The following is a 23,879-nucleotide window of genomic DNA, read 5'->3' as shown; positions in this document are numbered from 1 at the left end:
TGGCCTCAAGGAACCCACAGTATGGTGCAGAGCACAGAGTATGAAGGGACTGATACTGGATTATAAGAGAGACTGTCAAGGAGCAGATCCTGGAAAGAAGGCTAACAGACTAGACTCAAGAGGAGGATGAGTGAGCCAACTGTGCTGGAAATGGGGCTCCGGCCTATATGCCAAAGTCATGCATCCAGAGAACATGGATGGCCAAGAGGATTTCTCTGGTAATGGTAACTCTTACCAACCTGGATTCAGCCATGTTGTTTGGTCAATGCCAGAGAAGAGGATGGTGAACTGATAAAACAACACAACTGGTTATGTTCTGGTTAACTCACTCCAGAATAACAAGCACCTTTCTTCACAGCTTCATAGAGATCTACAGTGTCACATCTCTACAAGGCTTATGATCAAGAAGGCCTCTGGGGTATGATCTTTGGTAGGGAGGTTGGTGGTGGTGGTGTATCCCTGACAAGGGAATGAAAATCAGGTATGTGTGACCCCTCAGAGGGTTTAACCTTTGACCACTTTCATCTGATTCTGCTGACAACATGTCTTGACAATTGTGTTGGTATGAATGATTCCTTCTAAGTTTAAAAACAAATTCTCAATGACTATGACCAAACATAGCAGATACAATGTTTTAGAAGGAATGGGCACTCACAAATGGCCTTGTTATCTTCCTCTGCTGTAAAATATTACCAAAGAAAAGAAAGCCCCAACATCCATCCACTTACTGAAAATAATCCTTAACTGTCTTATACTTTCCTTAATTCTTGCTGACATTATACATGCTAAAGCTAACTTGGAAAATACACCAAGCAAATTTTTAAAAATTCCTATCTTTGACTCAGCAATTCCATTTCCAGGCATTTATTCTGGGGAAATCATCAGAAATGGGGCAGTACTTAACTACTGAGAAGTTTAATAATATATATGAACTCATTTATGGTAAACACACACAACACTTTGGGGATTGAACCCAGAGCACTTCACCACTGAGCTACATTCTCAGTCCTTTTTTATTTTAAGACAGGGTCTTGTTATGTTGCTGAGGCTGGCCTTGAACTTACCATCCTCCTAACTCAGCCTCCCAAGTTGCTGGGATTACAGGAGTAGTACATCAATACTATGGATTATGTGACTATTTAAAATTTCAGTTTACATAGAATTGCTAATAATGTAGAAAATTATGAAGAGACTGAAGTAAACCATTCCAATCTGCCCAAAATGCAAAATTGTATATGTGAGTTCAAAAAAAGTCTGGGTAAAAATACATTAGATATGTTTGCGGTATCTGAAGATAGCATGTGCCACTGGCTAGATTTTGCAGTTGTTTTTCCAGCAGGTGCTTAAGGCCAGGAGACTAGACCAGCCTTTAGATTCGTTTAATTGACAGCAGAGGGCAGCCTTACCACATGGAGATAATCTGAAGACCAGGCTGACAGGCATTTTCAGAGTACAAATGACTTCTAGCTACACAATTACTGTACAATTATTGCATTTTTAAGAAACAGGGTGTGGTTTTCACTTGAGAGTTACTCTAAAAATCAAAACTATGGCATTATAGAAAAGCTAAGTATTCATAGTTAACTCAAAAATTGCTAAAAAACTGAGCAATCAAGCATTTGACATATCACTATTTTATGGATTCCTCCCTTTCCACTGCCTGTCTGCAGCTACTGCCTTCTCCTACATCACCAGTTTCTCCCTTTCCATGACTCTGTACCAGTCAATCATCAAAACTCAGGAGCACTTTGTTAAACATTCCTCCCTAGTCCCGCAAGATCCCTTCCCACATCAGTCCCATTTTCCATTCCCCTTCTCAGCAAACTCTCTCATGCCCAGCACATGCTCACCAATGTCTTGAGTGACCCCTGAGTGGGATGTCCCACTCCAGTTACATAGTCCCATAGCAAGCCCATGATTTTTTTAGTGCTCATAAAACTTCCTTCCAGGTGGGTGCCACTCAAGGGTTTTAGGCATGAGAGTGCTGGGCTGGGGTTGTGGCTCAGAGGTAGAGTGCTTGCCTAGCATTCACTGGGTTCAATCCTCAGCACACATAAATATTAAAATAAAGACATTGTGTCCACCTATAACTAAAAAATTAAAAAAAGAAAAAAAGAAACATTAGTGCTGATGATGGGAAAGACAGACTGAAAGATCAAAGCAAGACTGTCTCCAGTTTGGAAACTATGCCATAAATTAAGGGCAGACCTAGAAGAGAGAGGCAGCAAAGAGGGAGTACAAACCATGTGTCCTGCCCGCAGTAAAAGAATAGTCTTTAGATTCCGCACCTCACAACCACAGAAGTCCTGGAGGAAGTAGGCAAAACACTGGACAACGTTCATGTGATTCTGGCCATCTTTACTGGAATAGCACAGGAAGACCTTCGGCCGCGGCCTGAGCCTCTCCCTGGGGAGTGCTGCAGTATATGTGGAGGACTCAGAGCTCTCTTCATCTAAATGTGAATATATATTTTCTAAATTGGGAAAGAAGACAGGGTTGGTACCTATGAACAAAGCCTCATCTTGTTCCATATGATCTGGAACTCAACAACATCCTCAAGAAAGAACAGTTGACATGTCTACCTAGAGAGTCCTAATCCCACGACTCCATCAGACCCTTGGATCATCACTGAATGGGACAGTAGATTTCTGCAATGGAGCATCAAAAGATCAAAAACTGTTCCTAATCTGAAACTGACCTTGGACAAGCCAGGAAATGCTACAGGGTCCATTCTGGTCAGTGAAGTGCCCAGAACTGGCTCCTAAAATCAAGTGTACCTGCTAGACAAATTAAGCATTGGCAGAGTTGACCTTAAAAAAGTTTTATTGAAGTATAATTTACAAAGGTAAAATACACACATATCTCTCTCTCTCTCTCTCTCTCTCTCTCTCTCTCTCTCTTATGGGTGGGGGGGGGGGGTGTCTCACAGGCCCAGACTGGCTTCCAACTCCTGGGCTAAAGCATCTCTACCTAAGTTTCCTCAGTATCTAGGAATACAGGCATGCACCATGCCCAGCTAAAAGTGCACAATTCTTCAGTGTACACCTTGATGAATTTTAATATAAGTGTCATCTGTGTAACCCCCATCTAAACCAAAGTATAGATTATTTCCAGCTCCTAAAAAGGGTTTCACATGACACCTGATTTTTATAAACGATCAGGTCCTTCCTCTATCCTTATTCCTGCATCAGACTTCCTTCATGCTCTTAAATTTAGTTTGAGAATTGAATTGTGCCTATCCTTTTAATGGCTCCTGAGATTTTACTCAACTATTTTAATTCTGGGAACTAGAGAAGCCAGGGACTGACTAGGAGCTAAGGTTTCCCAGACACCCACCTGGAAGAACCAGGTATTCCTAACCTCCCTCTCTGTTGGCTCTGACCCCTGACCTGCCCCCTGGGTGGGGAGGTGGAAAGATACGAAGATATACCTTGTTGCTTCTTGCGGCACATCACAGTGAAGAGCGTTGCAAACGCAGATATGACAACCAGTGGCACTGTGATGGCCACAGCTCTGATAGGCCCAGCCCAGGGAGAATGCACTGAGAAATTTCAAACGGAAGGATTTTAAACTTGAGCAGCATAACAGGTTTAAAGATAAATAACTTTTTTCTTATAAACATTAAGCTGCCCCACAGGTTCTAGGACCCCAAAACCATTTATCTCTAGTTGTAGTGATTATAAAATGATTCAATGGTTCATTTTTAAAGGGTTGTAGAAAATAATTCAACAGTTGAGTCTACTGAGACAGTAAATAGCTCTGAATGGGAACTTCGCCTAAGAAAACCTCTTCTCCCACCACTTTTCTCCCAAGGACAAGTGACTATTTATTTAGTTCCAGTGACAGATACCACACTGGCTTTGATCTTCCAGGCATCAACATGAAGGTGGAAGGAAACTCACATTTGATGGAATATCATTTAAGAGGGAGGTGTTGCATTTTGTTTTGTTTTTGTAAACCATAAAATATAGAAAGTATTAGATACCTTAAGTCTACAGTAGTCTAGAGCCCAAATTTCAAACACAACAATTCTTACCTGGCTTTAAGGCATAATGCATCACTTTTCTTGTTGTATTGGTATCATCTACCAGCTGCAAAACAGAGGACACTGTATTATTTTTTTAAAAAGTGATAGCACCTCAACAAATTGTGTCTAGCAGGTAGCGGGGTGAGACACAATACAAGAGTGAATTGATTCATTATTCCATTGGTGTGCAAGTGTGATGGGGGGGTAGGAGCACAAGTAGAAAAGAATAGTTGAGGGAGAGAGAGAGCTACTGGCCTGTAATCATTTACCAAGCTAAGACTAGGCATCAGGGTTCATCTCTGCTTTGCCGACTCAAACCTCTAACCATCCAATTTCCTGTCATGATTAAAAAGGCTGCTTATTCACTGAAGAAATTCAGTGAGTGAATCCCACAATCTAACAATTTTCTATTAAACTGGCATCCTACACTGATTTTACTGGGCCTGCGTGAATACTTTAAGAAGGTGTGTCTGGCCCAAAACACACACTGCTACTGAGGAATGCAATAAGTAGGTCTTTCTACCAAAATGTTAGGACACGCTGATTGTCTTTGAATCATACGGCAATGAACAAATTGTTAATTTACTTTTACCTCAATTCTTACAGTACCAATTTGATACTGGAAAAGGAATCTTAAAAAAGAAAAGAAACATATCATTTACATACTCTTTGAAATAGTGTCTGTTGAGAACAGCGATGGAAATCCTAGAGCAATATAGGCAGATATAAAAGGACTAACTTTTGTTTTGCTGTTTAGGAATAAAATAAAACTTTCTTTCTTTCTTTTTTGCAGTGCTGTGCCTCAAACACAGACCCTGGCACATGCTAGGCATGTGCTCTACCACTGTGCTACACCCCAAAACAAAACATTTTTAAAGCTAAACTTTTAAAAATATATCTTTGTAGCATGAAAGAATATTATATAGAAATTTTATATCATAGTTATGTGGACTATGTGGTTACATAAAAATACATACTTGAACTCTTTAATGAAAAGATCAGATATCAATTATATATAAACTTTTTTAAAAAGCATAAGAACCATGTAAAAATATAACTGTGCTCACCTTCAATGGCTTGAAATATTAGTACCATAAAGTTAAAACTGTACATGAACTACATCCTGTAGAATTAATAATAGGGCTTTCTATAGTTATACATACCTCAATTATATAATCCCCTGGAGAAACATTTTGAAGGAGGCAGCTGGTTGTCTCTGTATTTTGTTCCTGTAAAGAAGCAACCAACACTTTAAAAACTCACTTCTTGGAAAAGGGCATCAGAGACTCTTCTCTCCCCCAGAGCTGAAGGAAACTTGCCACCAGTCATACTTTCAGATGGTACAATTAGGTCAGAAAGCAGCTGCACTTATCTGACTCATGTTATCTGAACTTCACATCTGGGTAAAAGGTAAAAAGCCCTGGACCCCTGTCATATTCTATCCTTAGCTGGTGGTGCCCTCAGCAGGAATATTTCATCTGAAGGCCCCCCCAAAAAAAGTTCAAATACCCTCTAGTACACTCTACTTAAAAAGGGAAAGGAAAAGATACTAGAGTCTAGGTTTGCATGTTATTTCATTTGCCACAATTTTAACCTGGGCAGAAAGTCAAAGGTCAATGATAGAGGTGAGAACTAGCAAGAGAGCAGAACTAAGTCAGAACCCGACAAGTGCAGGGGCATGTGTAGGAAGGGACAGTGTTTGGCCACCATGACCAATAACCTCTCTTGGTCCTTGAGTGGGCAATCTGGCAATCCTGTGAGCTTTCAGAAATGTTTCCCACTTCTCTGATCACTCTGATCACTTTGATCTTGGTTTAAGATTTTGATTACTTTAGCCTGTAGGTAGAACCAGGGGCCAGTAGACTGCTAATGGCTTGCTTCTAGTTCTAGTTTCCCTCCTTATCAGTGGTGTGGCTTTGATCAAGCTAGGTGACCTCCCTGAGTCTCAGATTCCCCATGTGTAAATGGGGATTACAGTAGCCTATGTTTCAAAGAGTGCTCAAGATTCATGGAGTGGAAAGATCATCGTTTGCCACACAATGAGCACTTGATGAATGTTCAAAACATAGAAAAACAAACTAAAAATACTAATTCTTTTGATTCCTTAGCAATACTTTTTATAGATCATATCACTACTAGAACCGGTCAAGGTGTAGACAAGTAGGAAATAAGGGATGAAGGGAAGATGGCCTAAGATATAACCAGTACTAAACATTCTAGAATATCTACTGATACTGCCACCAAAGCCTAGGGCTCACACTGAGCCACCCAAATTCCAGAGACCCAGGAGTCGCTTTAAACCACAAGGTGCTCCTTTATGCATAACCAGCAGCTCACCTGCTTACAGGTCTTTCGCTTGAAGGGTACTTCATGCTTGAGCTTGTAATGAAGATAGAAAAAACGGAAGCCAAAGTTGTGTGGTGCATGGTCGAAGGACACCTGCATGTCTGAACCATGCTGGGTGATGTTCAGGTTCCGAGGCTTCCAGACTGGGAGGAGGAAGCAGCCAGAGTGAGCATTCAGAGGCCTTCCAATGCTCTCACAGTGGCAACACTTTCAGACTTGACAGATAAGAACTGTTATACTTACAGGGTTTACAGGCAAGGTTGTCCGGTTGTAACAATAGGTCACAGGCTATTGAAAGAGATACATATCTTTAGTTTTAGGACAGTTTGACATTTTCCTTACCCAGCAATTCAATAAAATTTAAATACACTATGCTTGGTGCTACTGGAAAGGGAATAAAATGTATCAATTCAACAATGATTTTTCACTGCAGGGTAGAAGTTCTATCTTATGAAAATTTAAATGGTTTGATATAAAAAGGTTAATGTAGTTCACTTTACTCTACATAAGTGGAAACAGTATAAAAGTCATCCAAATTTTAAAAGCTTGTCAAACATTACATAGTTTGAAGTCTGGAAGCCAAGGGCAGCAGAACCATGTTCATGCTACTATCACATGGAGGCTGTTTTAACTGTAAACAGAAATAATGGTGGTCCCCACTCCACTGTGGAAGTGTCTAGGCACAAGAGAACTTTGGAGTGGCTCTGGTAACTGTCAAGGGGTTATTTTGATCATCATTAGCATTTTTATTTAAAATCCTTTGTGGACTCTAAAAATGAAATATCAGGCATTTATTAAATAGTAGTGTCAGTGTTGAAAACCATGTACTGAAACCAGTAGCTTTGAAACAGGATTTAAATGTGATAAAAACACACATTTGAAGGGACAAATGACTAGCGCAACATGTCATGCTGCTAACCCAGGAAGAGTCTTCTGAAAATTCATACAATACTCCCCCTCCCCCAAAAAAGGATAGTTTCAAAGCTACAATGCACTGAAATGGTGACAAAGGTCTACATTCCAGGAATGTATGCCCTACTCCACCTTATCCCCAAATAGACAAATTAATTCCAATAGGAAAATTAATCTTAAATTATGCTCATTATTATCCAGGCAAGGTTCTTATAAACACACTCTTTGAATCCAACATCTGGTTATTATATACAAAGCATCGAGAAATGTGACATGTGCATGGTTTTTGCTCTATGGAATCTTGCATTAATTAAAAAAATAAGACTAATTGTTATAACTTTGAAGCATAGAAAACAACCACAGTAGGAATTCTACAAAGGGAAACATGGACATAGGCTAGAGTTGAGACCAAAAATCTCAAGAGCAAAAGGATGACAACCAGACTACAAAAGAGGGGACATCAGTGTGATGGTTTAGATATGAGATGCCTCCCAAAAGTTCCTGTGTCAATGTGGGAATGTTCAGGGGTGAAATGATTAGATTATGAGATCTAGAACCTAATCAGTGAATTGGATGGGGGGGTTAATAATTTGAATGGACTAACTACGTGGTAACTATAGGCAAATGAGGGATGGCTAGAGGAGGTAGGTCACTGGGGGCATGTCTTTGGTCTTTATGTTTCCCTGATGCCTCACTTGCTCTTTGTTTCTTGGCTGTCTGAGCTGAGCAGTTTTCTTCCACTACGCCCTTCTGCCATGATGTTCTGCCTCACCTCAGCCCCATGCAATGGAATCTGATCATGGACTGACTCTCCAAAACCATAAGCCTAAAACCAACTTTTCTTCCTCTAAGTTGTTTGGATCAGGTAGGTATTTTGGTGACAGCAACAAAAAGCTGAGAACAGAACATCAAGATCATACTGATCAGGATCATGCCAAAGGGGTCAAAGGGGCCACTGAAAGTTTTAGGGGGACTGGACATCACATTTGAAAATAGTGATTTAGGAAGATTAAAAGAGACATGAACAGGGAAAGGGGAGCAACTGGGAACCCAGATGGCTCATGGTTGAAGGGAGGGAGGGACTGCATCCCTGTATTTCTGAGGATCAAATTCAAGCTCCAACAAGCCCTTTTAACCCTGTGAGTCAAAACTCTAGTCAGTGGGGATGGTATCCTTATAGGATTGTTACAGAGATAAAGTATATTAATACATGGAAAGCATTTAGAACAGGGCCTGGCACATGAATGTTAAGTAAGTTAAAATTTCTAGAAAGAAGTGGTCTCAGGAATACTGTTTAATTTTCTTAATCTAATCCTGAGTACCATCTAATAACAGGTATAAAATGGAATTGTTTCATGCTCCCACCCTACACCCCAAAATCAACTTAGACTTTTGTTCCTGGGTTGTTGTTATTTTTTCCCTTTAAGTATTTTTTTTAGTTGTAGATGAACACATGGTATCTTTATTTACTTTTATGTAGTGCTGAGGATTGAAGGGTGCCTCACACCTGGGAGACAAGTGCTTTACCACTGAGCTACAGCCCCACTCCTACTCCTGGATTTTAAAAAATCATTTGTTTTGTGTGTGTATGATGTTAGGGAATCAAACCCAAGGCCTTGCACATGCTAGGCAAATTCTCTACCATTGAACTATACCCCCAGCACAAAAAAAATTACATTATTTTAATACGTGGCTATCTTAATGGTGGTTATAGTGTCCTCAAAAAAATCAGCCATCAGGTTTGTTTTACAATAAACCAGGAGTGGGTGTCTCTGGTTAGGTTAACAAAGCCTGGGCCAAACCTTCATTTTAAAAAGTATATTTTTAGAATTTTCCTCTGGATGCTTTTCTCCTCATCCTGCTTCTTTTGTACTGGTATCTGGTGTGACTTTGAATACATCTCTGTAGAGCAATCATGAAAAGCAAGAGAAACATCTCCTCAAGGGAACCAGGCAGGAAAGAGCATACTCACCCCGAGTTCTGAAGAAGAAAGGGTGGTAATTGCTTTCGTTTTTAATGGAAGGGAAAGGGACAATCTTTACAAAGTAATCCGTTTCAAATTTCATATTCAGGAAAGGTTGAGATTCCATTCCCTAAAAGGGAACAAAAACACATGTGGTGTCATGAAGAAATTACCCACCCTGTCACTCACACCTGAGACCTTCACTTCTACCCAAACTGTCTTTCAGACACAATTCAGAGCTGAGGATATGCCCCAGGGAAGCAGAAAGTCAGGTCCATTTCCTGGACCAAGTTTGGATTTGGATCTGTAACTCAGAAGATGGACAAGACTGTTCTCTGGCAAGAAAGCCATGGCTAGCTAAGCCTGAACCTCAGAGTTGCAGGGAGAGGACAGTGAGCCCACAAAATCCCGCAGAGTACAGACACTTTCTGGATGGCTGCTGGAATGTAACCTGAGAAGTGTGTTTACCAAAGAGAGGTGCTGAAGATCAGGCTGGTGTTGCCTCCCCATCCTAGCCCACCTTGGCAGGCAGGGTGGACCCCACCGCTCTGCTTCTCCAATTTCAGACTTTCAATAGACCATTCAGACCCCAGGAACAATGGCATGTCTTCAGGAGCACATTCCCCAAGTGTGACTTACAGTTCTTTTGAAGCTACTGTTGAGCTGCTTTGGGTCCTTTAGAATCAGTTGTTGGCACTGTCTTCCCTCCGACTTCAGCTCCTCCAGTATTACCCGAAATCCTTTTAGGAATTCAATGCCTAAGCAAAGCAGGATGCTTTTATGAAAAGCAAACCTAATTACTTCTGAACACACTTTCCTTCCTCCAAGATTAGGGTCCTCTCCACCTACACATCAGATGTAAAGACTTTGCTCTGCCTAGGACATCTGGGTGAACAGAAAGGAAATGAACATATCCTGCGGTCCTCTGGGATAGACAGGTGATTTTCTCTGTCCCACCATTACTATTATAATTAATCTCTAATCCACCAGGCCATTTCACAAATATCCACTGCCTCTGTAACATCAGGGTTCAAATATTTAGACCCAAGTCACAATTGATCATAAAAGTCTGCAGTGAACTATATAATTTCTAGGTCAGTGAACAAGGGGCATTCAGCTGACAATTCCCAATGCTGACTGGGAAGTGTCCCTCAACCACAATTCCACTTTAAGTTTTAGCTCTACATTTTTTTTATGTTTCACTGAGCAGAGTACAAAATTCCCAACATAGTGTCTGCACCTGAGGGGTTCCTAGACTAAAGAATAATAGTTTAGGAGAATGCTGATAGATTTACAAAGCATCTCTTGCTCTAATCACTGTAAGGCAGACACCCAAGGGCTGCCCAGTGTGTGCTCTTCACATAGCGCTTAGAGGCCAGACACCCATGGCGCTGCTGAAAGGCGCTGGCCCAGCCTCCTGCCACCTGAGCTTCCCCCACTGCACGTCCCACTAGATGCTTTCAAAAGGATTAAGCCCTGATGGCCACAAGAGCCAGCACCAGGGGTCTGTATCCCATGGAGACCAGAATGGTCCAACTGCAGCTGGAGATCCCCAAAGCTGGCCTCAATTGGCGAGATATCGATTTCACATTCTTTCTGAACACTAGACAAGGAGACATTTTCAAACCTCCCTCTCCCAGGGCAAAAGTAATTACACAGGATGCAATTAACCAGGTGGGAAAATTATTGATGGCAAAGGCCAAGGAAATCTTTTTCTTTTCGAGCAGGTTCTCCAATCCTGTAATTATTTGATGAACAGCACATTTTTCATGGTGGATAGAGTGGAGGCAACACAATCAGAACCCCACATTTTAGGGGTTCAGAGTGCTCTGAGCCCCAGAACTGATTCTAGTAAGTCAGGTTTCAATCACAAAGCTTCCTGCGGGGTGATGGCCAGCTAATCCACAGGCCCAGAGATTCAGACATAATGGCAAGACACAAGGTCTTTGGAACAACTACTATTTAGTAGATTTCATAGGAACTTGCCTTTTGAGTTTAAAAAACAATTTTTTAAGCAAATCCTTTGTGTTTATACAAAAATTTAATTTACGCAATGTTCCTGGAATTATTATTATTTAACAAGAGCAAACTGATTAATATATTAAAGGCCAAGCATCTCATGAAATCACCATGACAAACCTGGGTCTGGAGGTAGAGGCAGCAAATGTAATTCTTACACTGCAGGAACTTATTTACCATAAAACTAGTAACACCTTGTTATTATAAAAGATAGGCTATTTTATAAAGTAACCTCCCCTAAATAACTTATTTGCTCTCTTTTACACATTTAAACTCACTGATTCCTAACAATCACAGAAGTGCTATTATCCCCATTTACATTTTTTTATTTTTTTTATTTTTTTTATTTTTTTTTAATTTTTTATTTTTTTTATTGGTTGTTCACAACATTACAAAGCTCTTGACATATCATATTTCATACATTAGATTGAAGTGGGTTATGAACTCCCAATTTTACCCCAAATGCAGATTGCAGAATCACATCGGTTACACATCCACAATTTTACATAATGCCCAATTAGTAATTGTTGTATTCTGCTACCTTTCCTATCCCCTACTATCCCCCCTCCCCTCCCCTCCCATCTTCTCTCTCTACCCCATCTACTGTAATTCATTACTCTCCTTGTTTATTTTCCCATTCCCCTCACAACCTCTTATATGTAATTTTGTATAGCAATGAGAGTCTCCCTTCATTTCCATGCAATTTCCCTTTACTCTTCCTTTCCCTCCCATCTCATGACTCTGTTTAATGTTAGTCTTTTCTTCCTGCTCTTCCTCCTTGCTCTGTTCATAGTTTCTCTCATTATATCAAAGAAGACATTTGGTATTTGTTTTTAAGGGATTGACTAGCTTCACTAAGCATAATCTGCTCTAGTGCCATCCATTTCCCTGCAAATTCTATGATTTTGTCATTTTTTATTATCCCCATTTACAAATGAGGAAATTGAGGTTTAAAGAAGTTAACTTGCTCAAGGTCACCAGGAATGACAGGACAGAAGCAGAATTCAAACCCAGGAAGTATCTGACTTTAATTCAGTGTCCTTAACCCACAGGCTTTCCTGCCTTCCAAGTTCTCCTGTTAGAACCTGATAGAACCTGTCCATCCCCCCCCCACACACACACACCCCCATAAATCATCATTCAGGAAAAGCACAGCCTTCTGTGTTCCCTGTATTAGTCTTCCAACCACCAGCTCACACCTCTTACTTTTATTCTAATGAGGGAGCCCACAATTCCTTGGAACAAGCCCTTAACCATTTCAGCCTTATATGGAATGACCACTTCCCTTTTACCCATGGAGAATGTTTTTATCTTTAAATGTTAAGATAATATTATTTTTGGAAAACTCATGGGGTTCAGACTCAGAATTACTTCTGTGAACAGGGGAGTGAGGCCCTCAGCTCTATCCTTCCTCCCCCTGAACTCACCCCTCTGATGGTCGGGTTCTTCTGAGATTTATCCTCTTCAGATTAAGAAATCCAAGCTCAATCCCTGTCTATGTTTGGGAAAATGTCTAAAATTGGTGGCAATGTCAGAGGGGCAGGTCTGAGGCCCAGATTCTGATGAAAACAATAGCCCCTCTGCTCTGAGAGCTCTCTCTGAATAGCTTGCATCTACTCTTGATAGACAGGGAATCAGGGGCTCTGTGAGCCACTTTAAAATGTTGTTTCTGGGTTCAAACCCAGGCTCATCTGAACAAATGCTCCCTCCCCATGTCCATGCTTGACTAACCATTCCCGTCCTAGGTATCATCAGTTCATTCAAGAGGACATACAGGCCAGGCCAGTGGTAAACGCCTGTAATCCCAAATGGCTCAGGCAGGAGGATCCCAAGTCTAAAACCACCTTAGCAAGACCCTGTCCAAAAATAAAAAATTTTTAAAAAGGCTGGGGATGTGGCTCAGTGGCCAAGTGCCTCTGAGTCCAAACCCCAGTACCCCCACCCCCACAAAAAAGAGGACAAACACATCCAAACAACCAAACTGAATCTAGCCAGATAATGTGGGTTTGTTCTCTTTCTGTCCTCATTTTGATTTGGGGTTTTTGTTTTTGTTTTGAACTCTCACAGCTTAAATAAAATTTTAATTAGCTGCCAACTTTGAAATCCTAAAAAATCACAATGTGTGTCTATATGTCTATGTGGTCACAGAGATCGCTAACACTGGCTGCCAAAGCCAGTCTGCCCCTGAATGGGCCATGGGCTTTCCTGACACTGTTACCACCTACCACCAACTAGCAGTGAGACACAGAGGCCAAGGACTTGGTGCCATTTATCACCTACACACTATTATTTTAGAAACCCACATGTTTTTCAAGGGTCAAAGAAAAAACGCGAAGAGCCATGGAGCAGTCTTACACTGGGCAGAGTCAGCAAGTGCAAGCCTCAGAGGACCGAGTGTGTCTGTGCCCCCATCCAACCTCGCCTCATCCTCTTCAAGACCTACCTGCTGCACATGTGAAATTCTGGCATTAGGCAATAACCCGGCTCACCGGGGTGAACCTGATTTCTGAACACTTACCGAGGGACCCTGGAGACCAAAGAATGGTGACTGCCACTTGGTCGTGGCAAGCATACTGGCTGATAGTGATGTTCTGGGCATCAGCAATCACGTGCTTCCCCAACGGATTCAAGTAGGTGGTACAGTCTGGAAAGAACAGGAATGGTCTAATTTAAAATTTTATCTTTATTTTCAAGTTTGTCTTATCAAATTACACAAAGCATGTCCACAACTGGCCAAATCCATTCCATTTCAAGTCACGTGCTTCAAAAGCCCAAACATGACATCAAGGTTGACTGACATTTAGGTTACTACAAGATGCAACAGAGGAATTTGTTTATAGCATCACTACCACCACCCACCCCGAGTTAAATTCCAGGATGGTCCTGGGAGGATCATACATACACAGTGTGGAGTGTGTGTGTGTGTGTGTGTGTGTGTGTGTGTGTGTGTGTGTGTCTGACTTGAACTCTGATGACATTACCTAAGTGAATAAGTATTTGCATCAGTTCAGCTAGCTTTAGCATTAAAAAGAGTAATCTGAAAGAAAACACTGCTAAATAATTTGAGGTTTATTTGTTTTTAAAAGAAACCTAGAAGGCAAGGTGTCAAATGGAAAGGAAGGAATCAAGGAATCAACATGCAGATATGAATCCACAGGGGAGTGATTCACAGCCATGCTGTTAGCAATTCATTAGTGCCCAGGTAAGGATGTTAACTAGCATCCACAAAGGCAAAACTTTTGTTCTGAAACACTGTCATCAAACACACACACAATCTTCATCAAATCCCAAAAGCCCCACATTGCTCCCAAAATGAAAACCACCTCTGCTTCTTTGGTTTTTGTCTGAGTATATTACTCACTGTCACTTGTCAGTATAGCCACAATCATGGGAGCAGCAGCACCACCTGGTATTGCTAAATACACCTTCAAAATCTGTCTCCCCTAAAAAGTTGCCAGAAGCTTTCAGCCAAAATCAGGCTAGGACTTGAGAAGCTGGCTGTGAGATGGCTGTTCTGGCCACTTAAACAGAAGAACCATTGGTTGTCCCTAGAAGATACCAACTATTGCTTCATCTTTGTTTCTTTCTCCATGACTCAATTTGAATACCCTCTTTAGTGTCTACTGCAAAAAGTTATCTTCATCAAAGGTCTAAATCTGTCTGTTTCTCTGCCGAAGCGGGAGGTTTTTCTTAGGAGAGAAATGTTCCAGAGCATTTTCTTTCCTCTCCCTTTTTTTTTTTTTTCTCTTTTTTTTGGTATCAAGGGGCACTTAACCCCTGAGCCACATCCCCAGCCCTTTTTATTTTGAGGCAGGGTATTACTAAGTTGTTAGGGCCTCACTAAATTGCTGAGGCTAGCCTCAAACTTGCAATCCTCCTGCCTCAGCCTCCTGAATCACTGGGAATTCAAATGTGTGCCACCACACCCAGCTATGTTGCCCATTTTTAACTAAAAATATACATTTAAAAACCACAAAGGAATATAACAACAAGTCATCTATACTCTTCTTACACGATATAACTGCTATTAACATTCCAAAGGATGTCCTTACAAAGCTTTTAGCATCATATAATATTCTTTTTTATTTCTTATGTAAGTATAACATCCATACACTAAATTGTACCTCCCTCTTTTTTTTTTTTTTTGGTACTGGAGATTGAACCCAGGAGTGTTTGACCCCTGAGCCTCATCCCCCGCCCTTTCTAGTTTTTGTTTTGACACAGAGTCTAAGTTGGTTAGGGCCTCGCTAAGTTAATGAGGTTGGTCTTGAACTAGTGATCCTCCTGCCTCAGCCTCTTATAAGTCACTGGGAATACAGGGGTGTACCACCACAGCCAGTCACACCTCCCATTTTTAAAACTGCATCCTCCACATAGTCTTTGTCCTGCTTTCTTACCTAACCACATTAGATGCACTCCTTTCATTAAACTTCATTTGCTTCAAAAAGTGACAGCCATTCATATTTCACTATTACTTCTAATTGAACAAATGTTAATAATAAAACCAAATCCTACTTTTGATGAAACTCATTCTCAAAGCAATCAATGGGTGTTCTTCAAGTTCAAAAGAGAATTTAGAATAGGAAAAATAATCTTTAAATATCTGGTTTAACACCTACATTGTATAAAAGAGGAAACTGTAACCATGAGAGATCACCTGGGTGACTCAGAAGGACCCCAGGAGCAGAAGCAGAAAAAGCAGCCTCAGAGGGTCCTTATAGTTCTTGGCACTCTATGATCAACACAAGTATATTGCTCCTAGCATAAGCTCTTGAGTCTGAGGGGTTTAGTCTGAAAAAGTTCTGGCTGTCACTAGCTTCCCAATACAGAAAAAGAAGAACCTATCATACTTATAAAGTTCCAGTATTTTCATTTGTTGAAGCCTACAATGTAAGAGAACCCTTTGACTTAGTTTTGAAAAAATGCAAACAAGAGAAATTCATGGGTATCCTAATGCCAAAATTAACACTCTTTGGGTTTTCATAAATACAATTATGTAAATAGAAAGTCTAAGAATTAAGATAATGTATTATAACCTAGTCAGGCATACCCACTCAGAGCCTAAGGAAGCATGGAATACAGGGTCAAAGGAGGTAAGGAGGCTTGTGAAATTCAATTATGACTTAATGGTAAGACATTTCTTTTTTTTTAATATTTATTTTTTAAAAGTAGCTGAATACAATACCCACATTACCTTTATTTATTTATTTATTTATTTTTTAATGTGATGCTGAGGATCAAACCCAGGGCCTCGAACATGCTAGACGAGCACTCTACTGCTGAGCCACAATCCCAGCCCCCATTTTCTTTCTTTTTTTTTTTTTTTAGAATATTTTTTTAAAAAAAGAGAGAAAGAGAAAGAGAGAATTTTTTTAATATTTATTTTTTAGTTTTCGGTGGACACAACATCTTTGTATATATGTGGTGCTGAGGATAGAACCCAGGCTGCATGCATGCCAGGCGAACGCGCTACCGCTTGAGCCACATCCCCAGCCCTAGAATATTAATTGACAAAAGAATACGGGGAAAAAAAACGGTTTCTGTAGTTCAGTAATTTTGGTGAAAACTTGGTAATTGATTCTCAGCTACTTCAAACACAACTAGTAATCAATCAGCTGAGCAATAACAGGAACTTCCCTATGAAAGAGAAAAATATCTTTTTCAGTGAAAAACACTGAAAAGCTTTTTTTATACAGCTTACATCCAATTATTAGCAAGTCTAAAGTTTTGGATTCTGGTTACCAAAAAAAACCAAAAAACTTTACACCCAAATTTTGCCAAAATGCAACTGAGCTTCAGACATTTCAGGAGTCAATGCAAGTTGTGAATTAAATTCAAATTAAATGCTAAAGAATTAAGAAGAAATTACGACTAAGAGGTGGGAATAGGCATATGGATCAAAAATTTAGTACAATGAAGACAACAATAGAATATTTTTAAGTTTTATAGGTATAGATCCCTTTACACAAAACTCATATTAAATTAGAAAGGCAAATACTTGTTTGTAGCTGACCAGAAAATTTTGAACTCCTGAATGTAATATAAGATCTGCTAGGACCAAGAGCATCTATTAGAAATTAACTTTCTAACTCAAAGAAAGATCCCTTACACATGTCTTTACTTAGCTGAACCAAGTATCATGAACTTGCAAATCTTTCATTACCATCACAGCATTTACCCAGAACATGAACACCCCACTAACACGAAATGCCCAAGTTCCATGTGGAAGCCCTTATTGGTTAACTTAAAATACCCATGCCAGTGACTGTGGGTGTGAATTTGACACACACATATTTGTATCTTATTATTGTTAGACTAAATCAATAACCTCAAAAACTCTGCTTTAGTACTGATTATTCTAGAGGCCTCCATATGACCATGCCCTAAGCCCCTAATTCACAATCTTCTCCAAGAGATGAATGAGATGTCAGGAGTCACCAAATAGAAGTCAAGCTCCCTCTCATTATTTTCATGTATGAATTACAGCTCATAAGGCTAAAATGCTCACAATTATATACAACAACCTTCTTATGAATGAAAGCAGCTGCTTAGTGGGGATCCTATTTGCTTAATCAGAGAAACTGATTAAACAACCATTTATCCAGAAAAAAAAAAAGGCACACTTGTTTGGACAAAGGACAAAAAAGGGTGTTTTTATTCAACCCCAGTTGAACCGGCTTCTGTTAACACATAGTATTTCCTGAATGTATACTCAAACCAGCTACCAAGCTGAGCAGGTATAAGCACTACCTCATTTAAGCCTCAAAATGATTCTAGGAGAAGGAAACTAATTTTTTTTTCCCCCTGGTGCTGGGGATGGAGCCCAGGGTCTTCTGCATACTATACAAGCCCTCTACTACTAAGTTATAGCCCCAGTCTACTAATCTTTGTTTCATATGAGCAAACTAGCATGGGTAAAGAAACCAAGTCACCTGCCACAGCTCACAGAGCTGACAGGTGGGAAACTGGGGTTGGGACATAGGTGCAAGTACATAGGCCCAGAGGTGACCAAGTGGTGACCTCTGGTCAGTCTGGGACACAGATTCACTTGCCCCACTCTGTTTGTGTATTTGTTATTTACTTATTTATTTTTTTTAGTTGGAGATGGACACAATACCTTTATTTTACTTTCCTATTTTTTATGTGGTGCTGAGGATTGAACCCAGTGTCTTACACATGCTAGGCAAGTGCTCTAACATTGAGCTACAAACTCAGCTCCTGTGTTTGTATATTCTTAAGATAGATGCCAATTATTTTTTAAATGTTCACAAAAAATACAGATTTCTCACTACTCTTGGAAACCACATCTGGCTAAACTATAGGAATTCCTCGAGACCACAATGAGCTGGAAGTAAGAATTCAGTGTCTGCTTCAAGCCAAACATAGTCTGTAGTCCCCACTTTCTCCTAACATCCTGTTCTTAGGCAGCTTTGCTCCCCTGTCTCCTGCTGAGCCTGACTAGCATCTGTGCTTATTCGTAAGGACTTGGTCATGTCTTGAGGAATTCACGGGAGGTCTTCATACGTGACTTTTTCTGAACACTATGGAAGACACTTGACCTGTTCAAGGTCTCAAATACTTCAGTGGCTCAACATTGAAAAGTCCTCAACCCAAGATCTGTTGTGTCCTTGTTTAAGTACAACAGTGTAAGCTGTGGATTACTGAAAGTGCTTCACTCTTCCAGGTCAAGCCAATTACTTACTGTCATATCTGAAGGTAATGTTGTGCAGTCCGCTGTTCCTGCTGGCTGGCCCCACTCCCTGTGGGAAAACAAGAGAATACAATTAAGTATGAAGCCAACTGACTTTTCCATCACAGATCCCCACGGAGTCTAAATGCAACATTGCAGAGGCTTGGTGTCATACAAGTCCCCAAGTATCACCCACCATTCTTTCCACCCATCCTATGACATCACAACTGCCAAACATCCTCCAGCCCAAGAGATTTCTTACTGCCAGGTCACAGGGGATCATGGACACTCATTTCCCCTGAGACAATAGGAACAGGCTATTCTATTTTAGGGGTTAAATAATTCATTAATAGTAAAATTGGGAATAAGACTAGGGCTGCCAGCTGGAGTCGTTCCAGTTGGATCCACTTTTAGAACTGATTGGTTATAAAATTCTCTTACCAGACGCCCTCATCTGAAAGCTCTATTAAGCCAAGACAGATAGGCAATTCCTCAAGTCTAAGGAAACCAGTTTCTCATTCCCAGACTGGGAACGAGTGTGGGAATAAGCCGTTACTTTTATGAGAAAATTCTTCACTGCATCCATACCTATGCTTGGAATACACAGGGTGGGTCATAAAAGAAAAAGAAAAAAAGACTTTAAAAGGTCTAATTCTTAACTGTTGGTGATGTGGCCATTAGCCATCTGCACTCTTAATAGCAGGGCTAACAACTCCGCCAGACTTCCCACTTTAATTACAGCATCCATAGAGAATCCTTCTACTGACCCCGCCTTTTCCTACCCCAGGGTTTATCCATTATGGGAAAGAGCAGCTAGCTCTAAATCTACCCACTTTGACTTAGCTGTTTCTCTAATAATCTGCAAATGTGCCATTGAGTATTAATTGCAGAATTCTCTAAAATAGGTTAATTCTGAAGAGCTAAATGATGGGAAAATATTCTAGCCACATAGCTAAAGTTTCCACTTAACAAGGAGGATGTTGGGGAAAACCATATGCTGGCAGCCTGGTATTTAATGGGCAATTGTTACACTGAGACACAATGTGGAGAACACTTCTGATGGGGCCCAGGTTTCAGGCCACAACCCCATCACATCCATATGCTTCAGGCATGTTCACGCTGTTTATCCTGAAGCCAGTCACGCCCACTGAAACCATATCCCTGAGCTCAGATATACATGAACCTTGGGAAAGCACAGCTGTGCAGAAAGGGACACATACCCCACTCTAAAGTGGGAAAATAAGTAAGCAGTAACACAAAGCCTAAATCAACATGGTCCCCCAACCCCTGATCTGTGGCAGCTCCCCTTCTTCCTGGTTCACCTTCATTCTCTAGCTTCCTCCACTCACTTTTACTTCCCCACATATGTAAAGTTCCAGAACTCCTCGCCTGAAATGAAACTTTGGAAAGTACTGTTACCTTATTAAAATCCTTAGAGTATCCATGATTTCATAGGAACAAGTCACAAGCTAGAGGCTGCCCAACCTTCACAGATGGCAGAGACCCTGAGAGACAACCAGGCAGGAGAACAGTCCCTACAACCCTTTGGGAATGCCAGAGACCAAAGCATAAGACCCCCAAACCACCCTTCTTCTCCCTACAGAACTTTAGGTTAAACTTACTCCTCAAATTTGCCATTCTCCTGCCTCAGCCTCCCATGTTGCTAGGATTATAGGCACGTGCTGCCATGTCTGGTAAGCAGGTACTTTTCAAAAAGGAAACACATTCCATTTAATAGCATATTCCTAAGTACACAGGGACACTGGAGACCAGTCACTCTACTTGCTGGACATAGTCAGCTTTTGGTTTTGTTCCTGTTTCCCTTATATTTCTTTTGTAGCATGGTTTTTGCTTTTGTTTGTTTGCAATACTGGGGATTGAACCCAGGGCCTCACAGATACTATGCAAGCACTCTACCACTGCACTATATCCCTCGCCCTTTTCTTTCATTTTATTTTGAGACAGGGTCTCATTAAGCTGCCCAGTCAGACCTCAAACTTGTTATCCTTCTGACTCAAATCTCCTGAGTAGCTTGTAGTCAGGTGCTGCCAGAGCTAGCAGTAGGATATTTTTAACAGATATTTGCCAGGCACTTGCAATGGCTAATGCATTGTGAAAATGAGCCCAAGACAGTGATGCAAGCAAAAACCTAAATCCCTCCCAATAAGGTCTCTGTGATGTATGTGGAGCTGTTCAGAAGAGGGTCAGTGAGCTGAACTCAAGGATTATAAGGCTTGTACGTGGCATCCATTCATGACCCACTGAGCATTTCAACTTGTCTTACACCCCACAGGGGTGGACAGTCAGTATGAACCAAACACAGGTCCTGACCTCAAGAAACTTTGGGTGTCAAGATAAGCTTCAAATACACATGTCTACCTCACTTCCCTCCTTCCAGTGCTTCACAAGTTCCATGTTCCTCTAGACCTTTGCTGGTGTGGCTACTTCCTTCCCCACCTTCCAAACATCCCAAAGCACTGCAGTTCCACTCAGATGCTCCTGCATCTCAAGAGTCCCCTTCTCTTCTTTCCATGAATCTCTTCCTATCATCCAGGTCCTGCTTCCCTGGTGGGCTGCCTTAGTCCAGCCTCTATCATACCAGGTTCCTGATACATCAGTCTACCTACATGGCACTTCTGCACATGTCAGTGTGAAATGGTGATTCTAATTCCACAGAAAATTAGAGACCCTAAGACCCTGTGACCAGCCAACCGTGGACATGGAGTTCAGAAAGCAAAAGATGCCATCCCAGGTACCAGTTCTGCACTTTAAAAACACTTTCACTCCCAGAAGTTCTCCAATGCACAGCCTCAGCACATGTATCACAGATGCTCCACAGGGTTGTCCTCAGCTCACACCAAATAATGCTTCAGCTGCTCCACAGCCCTCAAAAACCACCTTAGAAATGGTATACCCAGGCTGGTCCTCAGAACCCTGCTATTCCTTTATATTTCAAGGCTGACAGAAATGATGGTCTCCAGAACATGTCCACATTCTTATCTGAAACCTGAGACTGTTATTTGACTTAGCAAAAGGAACTATGAGGATGTGATTAAGTTCAAGGATGCTGAAATGCAGATAGTATTCCGGGTTCTCCAGGTTCTCAGATGAGTCCAATGTTATCGCAAGGATTCTCAAGAGGGAGACTGAAGGGTCAGTGTCACAGAAAAGGAGATGTGACAGTGGAAGCAGAAGAGAGGCAGAGATGACTGGAAGATACATATCACTGACTTTGAAGACAGAGGAAGAAGGAGTGACTGAATCAAAAACTGCGGCAGCCTCTGGAGCATGGAAAAGGAAAGGAATGGATCCTCTCCTATGGCTCCAGAAGGAACCAGTCCTGCATACACCTGATTTCAACAGATTAAGACCCATTTTGGAGTTCTGCTTCCGGAATTACAGAATATTAAGTCTATATCATTTTAAGTCATTAAACCTATGGTAATTCTTCACAACAGCAATTGACAGCTAATATATGCATATATTTCACCTGCAATACAAATGAACTGGACCTTGATGCCACACACCTGCTGTGTGTTCTTATTCTTCCCATCCCACTCCCAGAAGTGATCACTCGATGCTGCCTTCTCTCCCACCCTGGTCTTAAGCAGAAATCCTGATCCATCAGAGCAGCTGTTGAGATTCTGCCATTCTCTATTGGGCTTCTGTGGGCTGACCTGGAGTTTATATGGAGTTGAGGTTAAAAAAATGGGGTTGGCCTTACAAAGATGTGTTTTCACAGTACCCACTTTCCCTGTGACCTTGGGCACATTTCCTAGCCTCATTTCAGAGGTTCAAATGCTCTGGAGACATCCTGTAAAAGACTGGTATGGGGGATACATCAGATGACATATATCAAGTGCTCAGACAGCATCTAACACATAACAACTAAGAAATGTTTATGTCATCCTTCCTAATAAGATTCCTGCCTCAATAAGCAGGTATGAGCTAAGCTGCAGGGATGACAATGTGGAGACACTCAAGGGAGGCAGGAGGTACAGAGACAAGTTTCTGTCTCCACTGTACAGAAACTTGAAGGACCATAGAATACATAGCAAATAGGTCAGGGCAAGGTGGCAGAAGGTGCTGACCACCAGGCTAAGGAGTGTGTTCTGCTAGTAATCCCTGTGGGAACTAGATGATCTGGTAACTCCATCTATGAAATCTGCACAAGATAAAGAGCAGAGGTAGATGACAGCATGGGTGAGAGGACTGTCCTCAAACCCCTGGCCCATTGTCCTGGGTCTGGTTCATACATAGTGAGCCCTTGAAACATATTAGTTTTCTAATGAAATGAATTTGTGATTAAGCCAGGTAATACACACAAGAACCTGGAGTGGTGTTTTCACAGTGATTTATAGGCTTAGAATGAAGGCCCACACCAAGAGAAAACAGATAAGGCCACTCACAAAGCTGGTCCGCAGCTTTATAAACTACTCTTCAGGAAACAATCCCAAGCTGTTAGCTACTACACTGTTTTGATATTTAATGAGCTGACAATTAAAAATACTTGTTTGCTGCCTGTTACTTGAAACCTATAAATGCCAATGTTGTGGCCTCAGGGTGCCACATTCTTAGTTAATTAACCACCCCCATTTGCTCTTCTAACGGGTACCTTTTAATTTGTTCCAAAGGGAACTAAGATGCTAGCCCCAGGTGCCTGGAGCTCCACTATGAAATTCCTTTGGTTGATGCTCTGTGGTAAGCAGAGACGGAAGTAGCAAATGGGAACATAATGAAGAAAACATCTTCTACTCAGGAAGGATGGGGGAGGATAACTCTTAAGTGCTCTGAAGGATTAAAATTCAAAAGTGGAAACCCACACCATGCTCCAGCCATATGGCAAGAAGCAAAGGCCTGGACACAAAGACTGCCGGCCATCCATGGCCAATTTCCTGAGGAGTCATGAGGATTTGGGGCCA

The 23,879-nt window shown here is 41.2% G+C and overlaps 1 protein-coding gene and 1 long non-coding RNA gene across 7 annotated transcripts in view; one reads left to right on the top strand and one right to left on the bottom strand.

Annotated features, from left to right (window-relative positions):
* The window catches only part of Il17rd (interleukin 17 receptor D), a 66,236-nt gene that overhangs the window by 8,357 nt on the left and 34,000 nt on the right, over window positions 1-23,879 (bottom strand). For all 6 annotated transcript variants that reach the window (XR_013434447.1, XM_021731273.3, XM_078038362.1 and 3 more), the window contains exons 2-11: window positions 18,970-19,027; window positions 13,786-13,911; window positions 9,888-10,006; window positions 9,258-9,378; window positions 6,617-6,661; window positions 6,365-6,516; window positions 5,191-5,256; window positions 4,037-4,091; window positions 3,431-3,541; window positions 2,289-2,473 (exon numbers count right to left, since the gene is read on the bottom strand). Coding sequence is in view for 5 of the 6 variants with exons in the window: in XM_021731273.3 (XP_021586948.3) it covers window positions 2,289-2,473; window positions 3,431-3,541; window positions 4,037-4,091; window positions 5,191-5,256; window positions 6,365-6,516; window positions 6,617-6,661; window positions 9,258-9,378; window positions 9,888-10,006; window positions 13,786-13,911; window positions 18,970-19,027 (1,038 nt within the window). In the remaining variant the exon portion in view is untranslated. The remainder of the gene's footprint in view (window positions 1-2,288; window positions 2,474-3,430; window positions 3,542-4,036; window positions 4,092-5,190; window positions 5,257-6,364; window positions 6,517-6,616; window positions 6,662-9,257; window positions 9,379-9,887; window positions 10,007-13,785; window positions 13,912-18,969; window positions 19,028-23,879) is intronic.
* On the top strand, window positions 6,510-13,362 carry LOC144375065 (uncharacterized). Its single transcript, XR_013434450.1, has 2 exons — window positions 6,510-8,150; window positions 9,475-13,362. It is a non-coding gene; the product is annotated as an uncharacterized LOC144375065 (long non-coding RNA).

This window comes from Ictidomys tridecemlineatus, chromosome 2, assembly GCF_052094955.1.
Source record: "Ictidomys tridecemlineatus isolate mIctTri1 chromosome 2, mIctTri1.hap1, whole genome shotgun sequence".
In the NCBI taxonomy this organism is placed as follows: Eukaryota; Metazoa; Chordata; class Mammalia; order Rodentia; family Sciuridae; genus Ictidomys; species Ictidomys tridecemlineatus.
This window is presented reverse-complemented; position numbering and strand designations above follow the sequence as displayed.